The sequence below is a fragment of the Lepidochelys kempii genome, chromosome 4 (assembly GCF_965140285.1).
Source record: "Lepidochelys kempii isolate rLepKem1 chromosome 4, rLepKem1.hap1, whole genome shotgun sequence".
Taxonomy (NCBI): Eukaryota; Metazoa; Chordata; order Testudines; family Cheloniidae; genus Lepidochelys; species Lepidochelys kempii.
The window spans coordinates 62286063-62305164 of NC_136383.1; the positions used below are offsets into that span (position 1 = coordinate 62286063).

At 40.4% G+C, this 19102-nt stretch overlaps 1 protein-coding gene across 4 annotated transcripts in view; it reads left to right on the forward strand.

The window, feature by feature from the left end:
- Positions 1 to 19102, forward strand: part of RXFP1 (relaxin family peptide receptor 1) — a 91674-nt gene that overhangs the window by 58247 nt on the left and 14325 nt on the right. For 2 of the 4 annotated variants that reach the window (XM_073341463.1, XM_073341464.1), the window contains exons 5-12: positions 1998 to 2069; positions 4676 to 4747; positions 5880 to 5951; positions 6831 to 6902; positions 11590 to 11664; positions 12273 to 12344; positions 13424 to 13495; positions 17073 to 17144. In XM_073341463.1, the coding sequence (XP_073197564.1) occupies positions 1998 to 2069; positions 4676 to 4747; positions 5880 to 5951; positions 6831 to 6902; positions 11590 to 11664; positions 12273 to 12344; positions 13424 to 13495; positions 17073 to 17144 (579 nt within the window). The remainder of the gene's footprint in view (positions 1 to 1997; positions 2070 to 4675; positions 4748 to 5879; positions 5952 to 6830; positions 6903 to 11589; positions 11665 to 12272; positions 12345 to 13423; positions 13496 to 17072; positions 17145 to 19102) is intronic. The other 2 variants (XM_073341465.1, XM_073341467.1) reach the window with 2 other exon arrangements.

Below are 19102 nucleotides of genomic sequence, written 5' to 3' on the forward strand. Positions count from 1 at the left end.
TGCTGGTTAAGGAGTGCTGCATTAGTGAGCTGTGAAGGGAATCCTGATTAATCTTAAACTGGAAGGGCAGTGGCTATGATATGCATCATTGAGAGAGGTACAATGCATTTAAAGTAGGTGGGAAAAAATGAGTTCTCAGGGCTCAAGCAGAGACATGGAGAGGCCCATGTGGAAAAACACATTTTTAATTATTCTCACAGGATTTCATTTTCTGCGTAATTAAAATGGCTTCACCCTGTGATTCCCAGCTGTTGACTATTGTCTTCTGTAATACAAGAGACTTGGGTCAGAGTCTCAGTCCCAGTCTCTTGCTCCCTAGGTCAGAAGGTCCACAGAGTGCTGCAAAGGTGGCGAATTTAGCCCTAAGTGCCTCATGTCATAAAACTGCCACCCTTCAAACTGATTTAAGGAGCAGCGATGACAAGGACCCAAAGTGAGTCCCTTCCAGTCATCTTTGGCCAGAAGGATAGTTGCTCTTATGTGAGAACTTGAGTAAGAATGTTAGTGGAAGTGAAGGGAACAATGAAGATTTCTCAAGGATGAAAAATCTACCTCCCCTCTGAGGGGGAAAAATACTATCCTACAATGTGGCACCTTAGAGACTAACCAATTTATTTGAGCATAAGCTTTCATGAGCTACAGCTCACTTCATCGGATGCATACTGTGGAAAATACAGAAGATGTTTTTATACTCACAGACCATGAAAAAATAGGTGTTTATCACTACAAAAGGTTTTCTCTCCCCCCACCCCCCTGCTGGTAATAGCTTATCTAAAGTGATCACTCTCCTTACAATGTGTATGATAATCAAGGTGGGCCATTTCCAGCACAAATCCAGGTTTTCTCCCCACTCCCGCACTCCCAAAACCCACTCTCCTGTTGGTAATAGATTATCTAAAGTGATCACTCTCCTTACAATGTCTAAAGTGATAACTCTCCTTACAAAAACATCTTCTGTGTTTTCCACAGTATGCATCCGATAAAGTGAGCTGTAGCTCATGAAAGCTTATGCTCAAAGTCATTGGTTAGTCTCTAAGGTGCCACAAGTACTCCTTTTCTTTTTGCGAATACAGACTAACACGGCTGTTACTCTGAAACCTATCCTACAATGCTGATCCAAGAGCACCGCTTGTAATTTTATGTATTGCCCTATGGAAGATTCTTGATCAACCATGCAGTTCTCATTCCTGGGTCTACAGGGCTTATATTGTTAGGGTATGTCTACCCTGGAGCCAGAAAGTGTGATTTTCAGCTAGAGAAGATATATCCACACCAGTTATGATGGAGCTAGCATGCTAAAAATAGAAGTGTAGCCGCGGTGGCGCAAGCAGCAGGAGGGGATAACCACCTGAATACATAACCCTCTGTATTCGGGCTGCTAGCCCCTCCCGCAACTTGTCCTGCTGCAGCTATGCTTCTGTTTTTAGCATATTAGCTTGATCAGAGTTTGTGCTATGTCTCCTCAAGCTGGAAATTACACCCTCCCGCTTTGGTGTAGACAGACCCTTTAGCTCTTTCAGTAAGATTAGCTTTGCCACTTTAATTGCATCTTTCAACTGCTGCATAATGTGCAGCTGATATGAGTTTATATATAGAAAGGGGTGGAGGAAACAGTGCTTATAAAAATCAAACCAAAATCCTGCCCAGAAATGTAAGATAAGTGACACCCTTCCCCCTTCTAAACCACCCTTTCCTTCCAAACTCATCCCTGGTTTAACTCCATTGACATAAATGGATTCCAGTGATCTAATATGATGCAGAGGCAGGAGGAGGGTATACACCAAAAAATCCCTTCTCCATTTAGTTTTCAAAACACACACATACACATACTGGCATATAAGGGTAACCTTACTGGAAATATTTAACTTATTATAGAAATTTCTGCCAACTAAAACATGGTGCAAATTGATTAGATCAAAATGAAGTTGGCGGAGTTATACTGGGGATGAATTTGGCCTACTTAGTGTACTTACAGAATAATTTTATTTTTATTACAGGTCCCTTAAACGGAATCAGTTACGAAAGCTTTCTGCTGATAGTTTCAAGAAGTACCAGGATCTTAAAAACCTGTAAGGAATCATTTTAACCTAAAATCTTAAATAAGAACAAACTGTGATAAGGCAATTTTATGGCTTACTGATAAAACTCTGATTATACTAAAAAAATCTACTGTTTCTTACCTTTAGCTGAAATTTTCAATCGTGTAAGTTATTTTTGTTCAAATAGCCTGATGTGGCTTCCATCCCTTTTTTACAGCTTAAACTTTCTGGACATGACATTTTTATCATTTTTTTTGTACATTAGAAAACTAATAATAATGTGGATCTTAACATCTATCGTGTCTTAAAGAAATTAAATTTATAATAGACAGCAATTCTATCAGAAGAAATGAAAGAAAATGGATACAGTTTCATTCAGTGTTCTGAAAGTTTGCAAAGTAAAAGGCATTCCTTGTCATAAAAAGACTCATTCATGTCTTTGAGAACCTTTTTTTTTTTAAATCACATTTCTGAGCCTTTTGGTGATGACTGCTGGTGATTACTACCACAAAATGGCTTATATCGTGACCAAAACCTTTTGATTGATTTCTTGTATATTACTATAGATGTTCTGTATACATTTCATTATTTTAAAAAATCCCAGTCCTTTTATGAGGGTGAATCATGAAAAACAAGGAACAATTGAGAAATAAAGTGTGAAAGCATAGGACCACTTATCATTGTTGCCAGCTCAAGACATATAACATTTTTCTTAGAGCATTCTTGGATTCTAACTTGAATTCTGAGGTTGTGCAGCACCACCTTGTGTTCACAAACTTAAGTACAATTTAGATCTCAAACTAAAAACGTTCTGAAAACAAAGTGTCTTGTTTCATTAAATGAAACGTATACATGAAACACTTGCTTACAGAATTTAATTCCTTTAATTTCCTTCTGATTCACAAGTGTGGGTTTGCTAAGGGATCTCTCACAAATTGATAAGACCTTTTTGGATCCAATCCTGTTTCTTTTGCAATCCGTGTCAAATCTCCCATTGATTTCAACAGGAGCAGGATTGAATCCTTTATTTGACTTTGTTGAAAACGTTTATTTTTTTACAACAAAGAAAATATTGTATAGAGAAGGTAAGCGTGCTTTTTAAAATCAAATACAAGTCTAACATCTTATCCCCAAAACTAATGATACCGTATGTAATATTTTGAAACTCAATTCAGGGATGAAAGTAAGTTAGAGGACTTACCGGTACGCCAGAGTCCTGAGCAGGGGGCATGTCCTCAACCAGAAGAGGCAGGGCCTTAAAGCCCCGGGCCCTTTAAATATTGATTTAAAGGGCCCGGGGCTCCAGCTGCAGTAGTGGCAGCTGGGAGCCCGGGGCCCTTTAAATCACCTCCGAGCTATCAGCTGCAGAGGTGGCTGGGAGCCCCAGGGCTCGGGGAAAATTTAAAAGGCCCAGAGCTCAAGCTGCCGCTACTGCAGTGGAGCCCCAGGCCCTTTAAATCACTGAGGAGCCCTGGGGGCTCCCGACTGCCACCACTACCCCGGGGCTTGGGCAGCAGGGCTCAGGCAGGGATTTAAAGGGCTGGAGCGGTAGCGGTGGCTGGAGCTCTGGGGCCCTTTAAATCCCTGCCAGAGCCCCACCACCGCTACCCCAGGGCTCAGGAAGCAGGGCTCAGGCAGGGATTTAAAGGGCTTGGGGCTCCGGCAGCCGCTACCCCACCCCGGCCCTTTAAATCCCCTCCGGAGCCCCGCCACCGCTCCCCTTGGTAGCAGGGCTCCGGCGGGGATTTAAAGGGCCAGGACGCTAGTGGCGGCTGGAGCTCCGGGGCCCTTTAAATCCCCGCTGCAGCCCTGCCACTGCTACCCCAGGGCTTTAACTTGCCATCTGGGAAAGCCGGTCCCGGTACGGCGCACCAGCTCTTACCAGTACACTGTACTGGGGTGTACTGGCTTACTTTCACCTCTGCCTCAATTCATTAATTGCAAAGGAGATGGAGCAAAAAGCGGGGTGGGGAAGTATGCATAATACTTTGTTAGCAACAATCAGCAAGTTTCATAATACATTTTGATTAAATTACCGAAAATGCAACCCTTTGACAATTGACCCATATTATAAATAGAAATTCCAGCAAAGTGTTGTAATTAACCTTTGCTGCAGGCCTTATTAGAATGACATCAACCCCAAAACTGTCTATATACATCAATATAAACAAATCACTGCATGCACTCCATTATAACAGTTCTGTAGTCTTATCTGCAGAGGCAGATCCTGCACCCATGCATGCCTGTTGACAAAGTAGGACTCTGCACAAGCATAAATGTCTCCTCCTTACACAGATCAGATTCCAGGATTAGGGATGAAATCAGGAGGCAGCATGCATGCACTGGTTCATTTACAATGAATGCAAAGCAAGTCAGGTGTTTGTTTTGGCTGATTTTGAATTATCACTGCAGCAAGGTGTTATTTTTTAATTTAAATACACTTTTTGAAATGTTTAAGATAAGACCAGCCATGTGAAATAACTGCCATGAGAGTTTAATTTTAAGGCCTAGCCACCTTGACAGCATCCTTTTAAATAATATATGTACTTAGTTTGAAATTTAGTTGATAAGTTTGGGGATCTTTTTGCATTTGCATTTTTACAGAATGAATTGTTGTCATTATTATATCTTCTTAGGTATCTTCAGAATAATAAAATCAGAACTGTATCGGCACATGCTTTCAAAGGATTATACAACCTGACAAAACTGTAAGTATTACCATTGCAATGCTGAAGCAATGTGTAATGGGGGAACTTTTGAAAACAGCTATACATTTCTCTCTCGGTTATTGTGGACCTTAGATAATTCCAAAATGGCCCAAATTCTGAACTTCAATTCACTCAGCGCTTATTCTCACTAAAAACTTCAGAGGATTTGGACAAATGGTAGCAAGGTTATTTGGCAGGAAAGTACTCTTAAAATATTTCATGGATCTTGTACTTTGTCCCTATCTCCAAAATTTGATGTTTAAATGCCCGCTATCCTGGAATGAGTCATTATGGAATTATGAGCCAGGAATGAAAACAGTAGGGCTGCCACGTTTAATTTGAGATAATTGAAAACTCTTATTTTTCTGTAGAGAAGCAATTACATAAGGAAAGGACTCTTGCTTCTTATTGTGCAGCAGATTTTACAAAAGATGACTCTTTTCCAATTTAAAAATAGTTTTGGCCAATGAGTGAGATTGTACAAAAAAATAAATCCATGTACTGAAATCACTTAAAAGGTAAATTCCAAAGCTGTTATTACCCTTATTCTTTGTATTTTTCACCCTAATTTTTTATGATAGTTTATTATTACTACTACTTCAGACAATTTGCAGTCCCACTCTTTATTTTTCAGTCTTTTTCAGTTATTCCAGTATCTAAAACCTATGCCTAATGACCTACAACCTGTGAACTTGCTCCCATTTTAGTCAATTGGAGTTTTGCCATTCATTTCAGTGGGAGCTGAAGCAGGCCCTAAATGCTTCTGATGCAAGGAGGGTAGTTAGAGCCTACTGTGTTTTCTAATAGAAAAGATGATGAAAATGTTCTAGATGATCGTTGCCAAAAAGCTCTAACTGGACGTAGTTTCACTGTTGTCCATGCAGCCATATCTTTAATCAGAATGCCAGGCTGCTACCATGGCAAACACTAGCATCCTGAAAGAGACAAAGGGTCAATATGTGATCACAGTCACACAAGGATAAATGTTTTTATTGTTAACAATGGAATCTCTTGAGGATGTAATTTAATAATACTGTTAGGAATAATAAAAGAAAATCTTAAAATTCTTCTTCACTCCTCTAACATTGATTAGAGAGTCTATTGTTTTTTATCTTAATTGATCTTGTTTCAGGTATCTGAGTCACAACAAGATAACCTTTTTAAAGCCTGGTGTCTTTGAAGATCTGCATAAGCTTGAGTGGCTGTACGTACAGTTCTTAGTTTTGGATAGATTTTCTCAAGAAATAGTTAAGGCAACACTAAGAAATATTTGTATCTTTTTTTATCTATGTAACATTTCTTTGTATACAACATGATAATTAAGGGAATCCTTCTACTCCCAGTACATAAAAACTCCCAGTGACTTTGGAAGCAGAATTGAGCCCTAGAACTTCCATGGCTCTGTTGTAGCTTATTTTTCAGTAGTATGCACAGTTATAAATAAGTAACTGCTTAACACAAAATAATACATAAAATAAATCAGATACTCCAAAGTGACAGAAATGGAGCACTTCAGAATGGAATTTCTTGGACAGTCCTTTGCCTGTATATGGTGCTTCACATCCCACAGAGGAAATGACATTCATAATATGAAATCCTGACAATATTACTGCTTCTTCTGACCGTGGGATTTGAAAAAAATAACGTTGAGATTTAAGGGCATTAATTACATATCTGTCTGATTGATGAAGAATAACTGACAAACTTTTACTGTGCATGTTCAATTGCAGGATTGTCTCAGGGATGTTTTGATGTACTGATACTTTGAAGAAATTCTCTGTATGGTGTTAAAGTTCTGATGACCTTGTTTTAAAAGTTGACAAGAAACTTGCTCTTATTTTTAAGTTTAAAAAAATCTTTCAAATAATCATGTGAACTGCATTGGAAAAGGAGTTCCCATGTCATTTGGTGAAGCTTCAGTACTCTACCTCAATAAATCGCAGTATGCTAATTCAATATTCTTACGTAGTTCAAATGGGTATTTGAATAATGCCACTTCAGGGTACATTATCTTTTCTAATGTCTGTTCAGTTTCAGACCCAGTAATGTATCAGTCTGATATACACTTTGTTCTGATTTACAGGATAATTGAAAATAACAAGATCAACCAGATCTCTCCACTAACATTTCATGGACTCAACTCACTTATTCTCCTGTAGGTATTGAAATATGGATTAAATGCAATACTTAAGAAAGAGAATAGATTAAAAACTAATGTGTGTTTATAAGTTTTGTTTGTAAAGCTGTATTGTCAACTCTCTCCAGTAGAGGAGCTTATTTTGGGGGAACTGAGCCCCACTCCTCTCCAAAACCTAGCTTTTTCAGTCTTTTTGTATGCTAAAGTACATGAGTCCTGTATTAGTCCGCTAAACTCAAAAGGACTAGAAGTGAGCTCTATGTCCTTGCTTTTCAAAAGGCACATAAGAAACCAATCAGGATGCACATGATTCTCTACATTTGGCCATGTCTACGCTACAAATTTGTGTTGACCTAAATTACGTCAGCATACAGCTGCCGCAGTTATTACATCACTTGTATGTGTGCACATTTGGCTCCTTGTGTCAGCAGTGTGCGTCCTTACCAGGAGTGCTTGTATCGATGCAGAGTGCAGTGCACCATGAGTAGGTATCCCACTGTGCAAGTTGCCACCATGGAGTACAGGGTCTTTGGGAAGTTTTTGCAATGCCTGATGGGTCTGAAAAAGTCAGACAGGGATTACTGGGAGCACGGAGTCAACTTTGCATGATACCGGGTTCTCCATTCCATAATTTCATCTGCACCCCATAATTTTCACACCTTCTTTTCATAATCCCACAAACCCATGCATCCCTCCTCGGTGACAGAAGCATGGTGCCTGCACAACTCTTCACTATTGTCGTGAGCATTGCAAGCACAGGGCTCATGGTCAGCTGGGAAGTTACGCTCTGCAATAGAGGGCTGCTAGGTGTAATTGGCAAGCTGGGCAACAAGGAAAGGGAATTTCAAAAATTTGTGGGGCTTTAAAGGAGAAGGAGGGCTTCCTGTCTACCTGACCCCTGGGCAACGGAGTTCACAACGGTGACCAGAATGGTGTGTGTGGGACATTGAGGGACAGCTGCTGGAGACCATTAACAGTTGATGTAAGTAACACAGAGTACACTCTCACTGTGTCAGACTTACTACATCAACTGTAAAAAGAAAAGGAGTACTTGTGGCACCTTAGAGATTAACAAATTTATTTGAGCATAAGCTTTCGTGAGCTACAGCTCACTTCATTGCACTGCTGCTACTCTGAAATACATCAACTGTGACTCTCCCCCGCGCGCGCGGAGGTGGTGTTATTAAGTAAGCATAGTGAGGCACTTACATTAGCGGGAGCAGCCTTATAAAGGCAGTCATATATCATATCCCAAACTATCAGTTGGATAATTTGGGACCCAATAAACACATGGGTACTGACAAACTATGAAGCGAGAGGAAGGAGAGAGAGAGAGAGATTTGCTTGAATCCATTTTGGAGGGGAACAGTGATATCAACTTCTCAATAGCTTTACATTGCATATAGTTGTTTCATGGAAACTATGGTTTTCAGTAAATTGTATCTTTTTCCAAGTTTATTGGACTCAGTGACTTCAATATCCTTGGATATTCACATACTCTGTGGAAACTTACAGTAAGAAAAAATGTTTCCTTAGTAAAACCTAGCTTTATTTGATTAAATGCTTATACATCTTTACCAACCTTCTTTTGTTCAATATCTTCCCACACATTTAAATCATTTGATAATGTTTTCCAGTACATAGTGTTTTGTGATATTTTAGTTCTAGTTTAGGCTACTTTATATCCATCACAATAAAATATTGAGTAGCATTCTCCTCCTTTATCTTATAACTGGGAATCTAACAGTTTTTAGGGAAGTGCCTGGGTCTTTTCACTTCCATCCTCTCTATTCTGTCCTGACACAGATTTTAAAAGGCCACCAGTGTAAATCCAAAGCAACTCAACTGAAACCAATGTGAGAAAAGACTATGGCCAATTAGGTAGTAATCATACTATGTATCTATGCAAATGTCAAATGCTTCTGAATATAAACAAGGACCCAGCCCTGCTCCTATTGATTCAATGGGAAAATGATCAAGTTCTAGGTTTAATTTCAAAAAGATAAATGGGGCCAGATTCATACATACACTTCAGGTTCTTGTTCTGCTCCAGTGATGCAAGGCAGCCAGTGTGTACCAATGAATCTGCCCCAACGTCTGCAGAAGATTTTCCTGACACAGGGAAGAAAGGTAAGCAGCAGGATACAGACCCTGGACTTCAGGAAAGCAGACTTTGACTCTCTCAGGGAACGGATGGGTAGGATCCCCTGGGGGACTAACATGAAGGGGAAAGGAGTCCAGGAGAGCTGGCTGTATTTCAAGGAATCCCTGTTGAGGTTACAGGGACAAACCATCCCGATGTGTCGAAAGAATAGTAAATATGGCAGGCGACCAGCTTGGCTTAACGGTGAAATCCTAGCGGATCTTAAACATAAAAAAGAAGCTTACAAGAAGTGGAAGGTTGGACATATGACCAGGGAAGAATATAAAAATATTGCTCGGGCATGTAGGAATGAAATCAGGAGGGCCAAATCGCACCTGGAGCTGCAGCTAGCGAGAGATGTCAAGAGTAACAAGGAGGGTTTCTTCAGGTATGTTGGCAACAAGAAGAAAGCCAAGGAAAGTGTGGGCCCCTTACTGAATGAGGGAGGCAACCTAGTGACAGAGGATGTGGAAAAAGCTAATGTACTCAATGCTTTTTTTGCCTCTGTCTTCACTAACAAGGTCAGCTCCCAGACTGCTGTGCTGGGCATCACAACATGGGGAATAGATGGCCAGCCCTCTGTGGAGAAAGAGGTGGTTAGGGACTATTTAGAAAAGCTGGACGTGCACAAGTCCATGGGACCGGACGAGTTGCATCCGAGACTGCTAAAGGAATTGGTGGCTGTGATTGCAGAGCCATTGGCCATTATCTTTGAAAACTTGTGGCGAATGGGGGAAGTCTCGGATGACTGGAAAAAGGCTAATGTGGTGCCAATCTTTAAAAAAGGGAAGAAGGAGGATCCTGGGAACTACAGGCCAGTCAGCCTCACCTCAGTCTCTGGAAAAATCATGGAGCAGGTCCTCAAAGAATCAATCCTGAAGCGCTTACATGAGAGGAAAGTGATGAGGAACAGTCAGCATGGATTCACCAAGGGAAGGTCATGCCTGACTAATCTAATCTCCTTCTATGATGAGATTACTGGTTCTGTGGATGAAGGGAAAGCAGTGGATGTATTGTTTCTTGACTTTAGCAAAGCTTTTGACACGGTCTCCCACAGTATTCTTGTCAGCAAGTTAAAGAAGTATGGGCTGGATGAATGCACTATAAGGTGGGTAGAAAGTTGGCTAGATTGTCAGGCTCAACGGGTAGTGATCAATGGCTCCATGTCTAGTTGGCAGCCGGTGTCAAGTGGAGTGCCCCAGGGGTCGGTCCTGGGGCCGGTTTTGTTCAATATCTTCATAAAAGATCTGGAGGATGGTGTGGATTGCACTCTCAGCAAATTTGCGGATGATACTAAACTGGGAGGAGTGGTAGATACGCTGGAGGGGAGGGATAGGATACAGAAGGACCTAGACAAATTGGAGGATTGGGCCAAAAGAAATCTGATGAGGTTCAATAAGGATAAGTGCAGGGTCCTGCACTTAGGATGGAAGAACCCAATGCACAGCTACAGACTAGGGACCAAATGGCTAGGCAGCAGTTCTGCGGAAAAGGACCTAGGGGTGACAGTGGACAAGAAGCTGGATATGAGTCAGCAGTGTGCCCTTGTTGCCAAGAAGGCCAATGGCATTTTGGGATGTATAAGTAGGAGCATAGCAAGCAGATCGAGGGACGTGATCGTTCCCCTCTATTTGACATTGGTGAGGCCTCATCTGGAGTACTGTGTCCAGTTTTGGGTCCCACACTACAAGAAGGATGTGGATAAATTGGAGAGAGTCCAACGAAGGACAACAAAAATGGTTAGGGGTCTGGAACACATGACTTATGAGGAGAGGCTGAGGGAACTGGGATTGTTTAGTCTGCAGAAGAGAAGAATGAGGGGGGATTTGATAGCTGCTTTCAACTACCTGAGAGGTGGTTCCAGAGATTGATGATTAAGAATGATGAGATTACTGGTTCTGTGGATGAAGGGAAAGCAGTGGATGTATTGTTTCTTGACTTTAGCAAAGCTTTTGACACGGTCTCCCACAGTATTCTTGTCAGCAAGTTAAAGAAGTATGGGCTGGATGAATCCAGAGATTCAGATCCAGAGAGGATGGTTCTAGACTATTCTCAGTGGTAGAAGAGGACAGGACAAGGAGTAATGGTCTCAAGTTGCAGTGGGGGAGGTTTAGGTTGGATATTAGGAAAAACTTTTTCACTAGGAGGGTGGTGAAACACTGGAATGCGTTACTTAGGGAGGTGGTAGAATCTCCTTCCTTAGAAGTTTTTAAGGTCAGGCTTGACAAAGGCCTGGCTGGGATGATTTAATTGGGGATTGGTCCTGCTTTGAGCAGGGAGTTGGACTAGATGACCTCCTGAGGTCCCTTCCAACCCTGATATTCTATGATTCTATGATTTCCCTTTCCCAAGTCAATCATTTAGTAATTCAAGAGACAATAGGATCACACTAGTGCTCATAATGAAATACACTGAAGTGTTTTTTAATCATTTTACTATCTCTAACAATATGAAAAATGAATAAATTCTGCCTGCTTTGTACTGAGAAGAAACAAAACTGTAAAAGGGGCTGGGGCATTGTTTTGACATCAATTGCTAGCGATACTGTTTTTCTTTTTACAGAGTGCTGATGAATAATTCTCTTGCGCGTTTGCCTGATAAACCTCTTTGCCAACACATGCCCAGGTTACATTGGCTGTAAGTCATTATTTCCACCCCCCCCAAAAAAACCCAACACCTTTTTGTCTTCTTTAAATCAGTGTCATTCCATGACACTTTTTACGAAGGTAATACGAGGGAAGGGAATGATGCTGCAGCATAGACAATCCCCATTTCATTCCAGCCTAACTAGACTGACTTCCTGAGGTGTGTTGAATTCTGCTAGGAGAATATTGCAGTCATGGTGAGCAGACAGCTAAATTATAGTTGTATCCTGCTGGAAGCACTAGAGACAAGGGGCTCCCTGGGTTCTCCCCCCACCCCCACCAGCCCCCACCTCTCGAGACCACTCGATCACTGCCATTAGGGCAGTCATAATTTGACTCTCAGATTTTGAAAACAAAAAGAGTTAGTCTCTCTAGTACCTGAGTTCAGGATTCAGATTTTCACCCACCTGAGTTAATGACACTGCTATCACCTAAAGCAGTTTGGGGCGTGCTGAAAAATGAAACATCCAAGTATTATTATGCTTTGTGCAGTCCTTAGGTTCTGCTGAGGTTTCTCTTTAATAAATAATTACTTCAAGGTAACTATCTGATTGAAGTTAACTTTTTTCAGTGATAGAATGTTTTGGTTTTATCTCGTAGGGACTTTGAAGGCAATCATATACATAATTTAAGAAATGTCACTTTCATCTCCTGCAGCACTCTGACTGTACTGTAAGTAATAGCACATTCTATGCAGCCTGAATGAGCAGTGTTTACGGTGAACATCTGTTACATTATGCACAATGGGCGACATCAAGTTTCCAAAATATTGGTTGGTGCTTAGAACTGATGGAAATTGTTAAAATGCTAAATTTTAATTATACACAACAAAGTAGAACTATTCTATGGACATATGGTAACATTCACCACCGATGAATGCAGCATAACTCCATTTAAGTGAGTTTGACTGATAGTATCAAATACCAAGATTTAGAAACTAAACGTAAAAGAAAAAAAATTATACCACATGAACTGACCAGATTCAAGGATAATATCATTCGGTCAGGTTGCTGATCCGAGACATTGTAGAATTTCCCCAAAGCTTCCTCAGAGCCATTGCAATCATCTTCACAGTTCCCCTTCACTCCCTTCTGGTGCTGTTGATGAGCCTCTGGACTGCTATTGTTGTCACTTTCTCATCTCCTCTTCACTTCTTTCTCTCAGCTGTCTCTTTCCTACATGGCTCTCCCCTGATTATTCCTTGTGTATTGGGAGGTTTTGGGTGAACAAAGAATGTAGGCTCCCGTCCTTGATGGTTGAATTTCTCAGAAATATCAAATTTTGGATTTGGACTTTCACACTTTTTGCATAAAACATGTGCTTCATTCACATGCTCAAAAATGTCACGAATTTTCAAATAATCAATAATTAATGCCATCATACTGTCACATGGCGTACAGAATATCAAGATATTTGACATTTCTGAATAACTTAGTTGTCGGTAGATGCAAATGCAACTGAAAGAGCATATAACATTATATATATATATATATTATATATGCTTATACATTCACAGAATAGAATATTATTGTTCATAGAATATTAAAATGTATGAACTTTTAATAACTTGGCATATCTTTAATGTACTGAGCAATTAAGTAAGATATGAAACATTGTTTAAAACAAGATGTAAATTAAATTCAGAATGTGAAAAATTATATAGAATGTAATCAATTACTTGATTATGTATCATGGTCTTCTCAGAAAACAAACACATTTGAGGAAGCATAAGTTTGTTTTTATCCTTTCAGGGTGATGAGAAGAAACAAAATCAGCTCCTTAAATGAAAACAGCTTTTCCTCTCTCCAGAAGTTAGATGAACTGTAAGTTGATTTTTTTAAATCAAAGAACAGCTGAATAATTTAGATCACTTAAATTGTGAAGATGTATTTGTCAGTAATTCTGCTTTCATATAACAAGCTTTAGAGACAGCATCAAACTCCACAGTCATTCAGCATAGTCTGCCCATAAGAGCAGTGTGTTTCCTGAATAAGGACAAGGCATGTCACAGAGGATATGTATACTAGCACCCATATGCCAGCAATAGCACAGCTGCATAAGGTTAAGCGAGTAATGTAATCAGGGCCCCCAAGCATTTTTTCTACCAGTGAACAGGAAAGCAGCTGACAAAGAAGAATCTGTACCGTGTGGGCGCATCCCAGATTTGGGTTTCTCATTTGATGCAAACTGTCTGACCAACTACTGGCCAGTATCTAATCTTCCATTTTGGCTTAACATTATGGAGAAGATAGTGCTAAGACAACCCTCAAAATATCTGGTTGCATCCTATCTACCTGACTCTTGTCAGTCAGGGGAGGGGCCTGTCTACAGCACTGATTCTACACTGGTCACATTGGTAGACGATTGTCTCATGTCATAGATAAAGGTCAGGGGGCAAATTCTCTACTCATGTAACTGGATGCCTCTCCATTGACATGAAGAGTTTGATTTGATATATTGCTCGTCAGTTAATTTAATGATTTGTGGAAACTTGTTATACCAATAAAATAAAAACCAGCAGGATCTTATTAAAGGGAAAAAGGCAAAATACCACATTTATTGTGAATACAGAAAGAATCATAGTAAGCAGTTAGTTATAGCTATAACATTCCATTCAATCTCATATTTATTCACACATTCATTCATACAAACACACACACACACACATACACACCCACACACACAGGTTCTGCAAGGTTGTTATCATAGTTACCAGCCTTAGAGTTGCTCATGCCAAGCCACTGGCCAGGTGGCCTGGACATGAGGAGGGAGCAGGGCCTGTCAGATGCTCATCTGATGCTCCTGGAAGTTGGTTTGCAGAATCAGACCCCAAAGTTCTCACTTTTTAGAGTCTATTTTTATAGGAATTTCTTCCTATGCCAGTCTATGGGAATTGCTTCATCATGCTGTTGCTGAATCAATCAGCAGATAGCACATTCCTGATGGCTCCAAGATGTTATCTTGTTCTTTGGTTCTCCCATCCTTGAGGCTGTTGGGTGGATTCCAGTCTGCCCTCCGGGGGGGTCCTCTGGTTATTTCCAATTGACGCCTTCTTCAGCCGATGGACACTGGATTCTTAGGCTGGCACCTCCCTGATCATTCAGTTATTATCCACACCAAGCATCCATCCGCATACATCCTCTATCTCTATTTTAATCACAATTGTTAATACAACAAAAGGGCGGGGAGTCTCTGGGTGCTGTTTCTGTTGTTAGAGTATTGCTTTGAGTCTCTCTCTCTGTGAATTGCTTTGAGAACAGACTCTGTCTTAGAATGTACTAACACAATTAGCAGCTTGCAAGTTTCACACAGAGAGGGAGAGAAACAGTACCAAAAACCAAGAGACCTCTTAATTAGTAATACCCTGGAATTGAAACTCTGGGGAATCAAACTCATTTGTGATTTTAATACAGAACTTCTTTAATATGATCCAACAAACTGCTGGGATTTTTTTAAATGTTGCATTTTTTAAATTATGTCAAAGCATGCAAATCCTATTGCCCAGGATGGGCATATTTTTAATCTTTGTTATCACTACATTATTAAGTGCTAAATATTATTATTAAAAACTAGATGTAACAGATAATGTATCCATAAGGACATTTTTTAAAAATCCATTTTAATTGCACAATGGAGATTATTCCAAATCAATTAACTACTATAAGTAAGGAATTAAAGTGGAAACTGACTAAACATTCCCTGTAAATATAATTGAAATGGTCTTAACCTATTAACTGAGGAATTAGATTATTTGGTTAGTTTAGGCAGGAAAAATCCTTTGATATTTCTGTCCAAGACCATAAATGAATCGACTGGGGAGGAGGTGGGGAACTGGAGAGAAGAAGCAGCACCAAAGAAGAGAAAATGAAAAGATAATTAAAATCAAAGAAAAAGTGAAGTAAAAAATAATAAGACCTGTGAGTATGGATTCACCAAGGGAAGGTCATGCCTGACTAATCTAATCGCCTTTTATGATGAGATTACTCGTTCTGTGGATGAAGGGAAAGCAGTGGATGTGTTGTTTCTTGACTTTAGCAAAGCTTTTGACACGGTCTCCCACAGTATTCTTGTCAGCAAGTTAAGGAAGTATGGGCTGGATGAATGCACTACAAGGTGGGTAGAAAGCTGGCTAGATTGTCGGGCTCAACGGGTAGTGATCAATGGCTCCATATCTAGTTGGCAGCCGGTATCAAGTGGAGTACCCCAAGGGTCGGTCCTGGGGCCGGTTTTGTTCAATATCTTCATAAATGATCTGGAGGATGGTGTGGATTGCACTCTCAGCAAATTTGCGGATGATACTAAACTGGGAGGAGTGGTAGATATGCTGGAGGGGAGGGATAGGATACAGAAAGACCTAGACAAATTGGAGGATTGGGCCAAAAGAAATCTGATGAGGTTCAATAAGGATAAGTGCAGGGTCCTGCACTTAGGACGGAAGAACCCAATGCACAGCTATAGACTAGGGACCGAATGGCTAGGCAGCAGTTCTGCGGAAAAGGACCTAGGGGTGACAGTGGACGAGAAGCTGGATATGAGTCAGCAGTGTGCCCTTGTTGCCAAGAAGGCCAATGGCATTTTGGGATGTATAAGTAGGGGCATAGCGAGCAGATCGAGGGACGTGATCATTCCCCTCTATTCGACATTGGTGAGGCCTCATCTGGAGTACTGTGTCCAGTTTTGGGCCCCACACTTCAAGAAGGATGTGGATAAATTGGAGAGAGTCCAGCGAAGGGCAACAATAATGATTAGGGGACTGGAACACATGAGTTATGAGGAGAGGCTGAGGGAGCTGGGATTGTTTAGCCTGCAGAAGAGAAGAATGAGGGGGGATTTGATAGCTGCTTTCAACTACCTGAAAGGGGGTTCCAAAGAGGATGGCTCTAGACTGTTCTCAATGGTAGCAGATGACAGAATGAGGAGTAATGGTCTCAAGTTGCAGTGGGGGAGGTTTAGATTGGATATTAGGAAAAACTTTTTCACTAAGAGGGTGGTGAAACACTGGAATGCGTTACCTAGGGAGGTGGTAGAATCTCCTTCCTTAGAGGTTTTTAAGGTCAGGCTTGACAAAGCCCTGGCTGGGATGATTTAACTGGGAATTGGTCCTGCTTGGAGCAGGGGGTTGGACTAGATGACCTTCTGGGGTCCCTTCCAACCCTGATATTCTATGATTCTATGATTCTATTATATGGTCTCCTATAGTCTGAGGTCTCTATCATTCACCTTTTGCTTTAACATCATTCTTTTATTTTCCAGGTTTCTGATAACCTATATAACAACCTATAATTTGAGTTGACAAAGGGACTCAAAGTTATCAACCTCTTTACGTTATTAATGCTTCTTGACATAATGAAAAGAAACCACTAACAACTAATTATATTATATCTGCGATTGTTTCCACAGAGACTTGGCTAGCAACAAGATTGAATCACTTCCTCCATATCTATTTAAGGACCTGAAGGAGCTCTCACAGCTGTAAGACTTTATAATAACTCTTCCTTATACTGTGTGTTATTGTACATTATTCATTCGAAACGATAGCTTCAGTCATTCAGTCCAGGAAGCAAAACCAAGAAAGTCATGTTCATATCTGAGTTTTACCTGAAAATGCCAAACTTAGTCTGAAATGCAATTTTAAAAAAAGATTATGTAAAAAATAATTGCCTCAAAGATGCATAGTATCATGATTGTAATTATTTAAAATTATTCCTGCCCAATATATTGTTAGTATTTTTAATAACTATATTCCATTACTCAGCATACACAAAATGAATATGCCATTTAGAATGAGAGATCTCATGGACTTCAACAGGATCTCAGCATTTGACAGGAGTTGGCCCTAAGAATATATTTTAGGAATACACTTTTTCCTCAGGTATTGAATCTACTGTTAAAATGACACACTATCTCTACTGCAATCTATTAGTTTCTGTGGTTTATGCTGCTATGATTCTATTTTCTATGTATTACAACCTGAAATATAGAAATCTGCCTCTGTGCTTGACAGCAAAGCTGCAACAAGATTCAAGAGAGAGATTATTACAAAATAAAGAAAACACTCTTCATATTTGTTTGATCTTTGTACCCAAATGTATAAACACTGCTGCTGGGCATAATAGTGCCTATCATGAGCAGTTCTGTTGACTTCATGGACTCCTGACTACAGTAAAGCCATTCAGCATATCAAGTATCACACCCGACAGCAAATGTTTGCAGGATCAGGCCCCATGTGTGGTGTTTGCCTGAATCTGAAATAGAAGTAATCTAGACTGTTTTGTTCTTTGTGCTTGGAAAACATAACGGCTCTGAACAGGTTGACAGATCATGAGAGAAAAAGGCACAAAGTGTGTAACACCAGGAAATGAGTGGAGGAATATTAAAAAGATGTAAGCAGGGATGGACTGAGAGTAAACCAAAAATGTAGTGCCCAGACCTGTTTGTATATTTCTGTGGGGTGGTTTATTTACAAAATCTGGAAACCACTTTGGAATTATAGGATCCCAATAATATTTGCTTATCTCCAAAGAGGGATGGAGTTACAAAATTTAAAGACATTTTCAGAGCATGATTCTACTCATTCAGTCCTGCTTTAGGGCCAAATTGTGACTTTTAAACCATGAGCCACATTAGAGAGGATTAGTATGGACTGTGCAGTAATAACAGAGATCCCTCAGAGAACTCTTATTCTTGTATCCTCCCCATTGACATTCACCTTTTTAATGTATTTCTGTGGTGAACGACAAGGTGTATGGTATCTGGTACCCAGCTATATCAGGTCCCACTGTAACTGGGTTCATGTAATGCAACACAATGAAATTCTCATTCTGTTGCATCACAAATCTACATAAATACCTTTAATCAGGAGTAGGTATTCTTTTGATGTCTTTCCCTCACACTGTGTCCTTGGTAAGGGCCAGCCCAATGCAGTGGTGCACATAAAGCTGGAGAGACTGGGTATAAGACATGAGTCCTGCAGTCACTGTAGGCCTGTAGGGGACATCAGGAGGACAACAAAAAGTTCTGAGGTAGACACACACACACATACATATAAATACTCAGAGTAGTTGTGCCTGATTCTAATCTATATTATTTTATTCTACTGCCCTCAAGTTTCTTTCTCAAGTCAAATAAATGCATGTAAAAAAGATGCATTTTAGAGACTAGGAAAAAACCTGTGACTTATTTTGAAATTACTCCTGAGGGAATTCTGCACCACTGTGCATGCACAGAATTTATGTCCCCCCACAGATTTATTTGCTTCCTCACAGAAAAATGACTTTCTGACAGGGAAGCAAAGGGAAGCCACAAGAGCGGTCATACAACCCTCCCCAGCAGTATGTTTTGGGTGCCCAGGGCAGCTGGCAGAGAGGTAAATCACTGTGGGGCAGGGGATGGGACTGAAGAAGACCCTGCTAGTGGCACCTACCTTATGC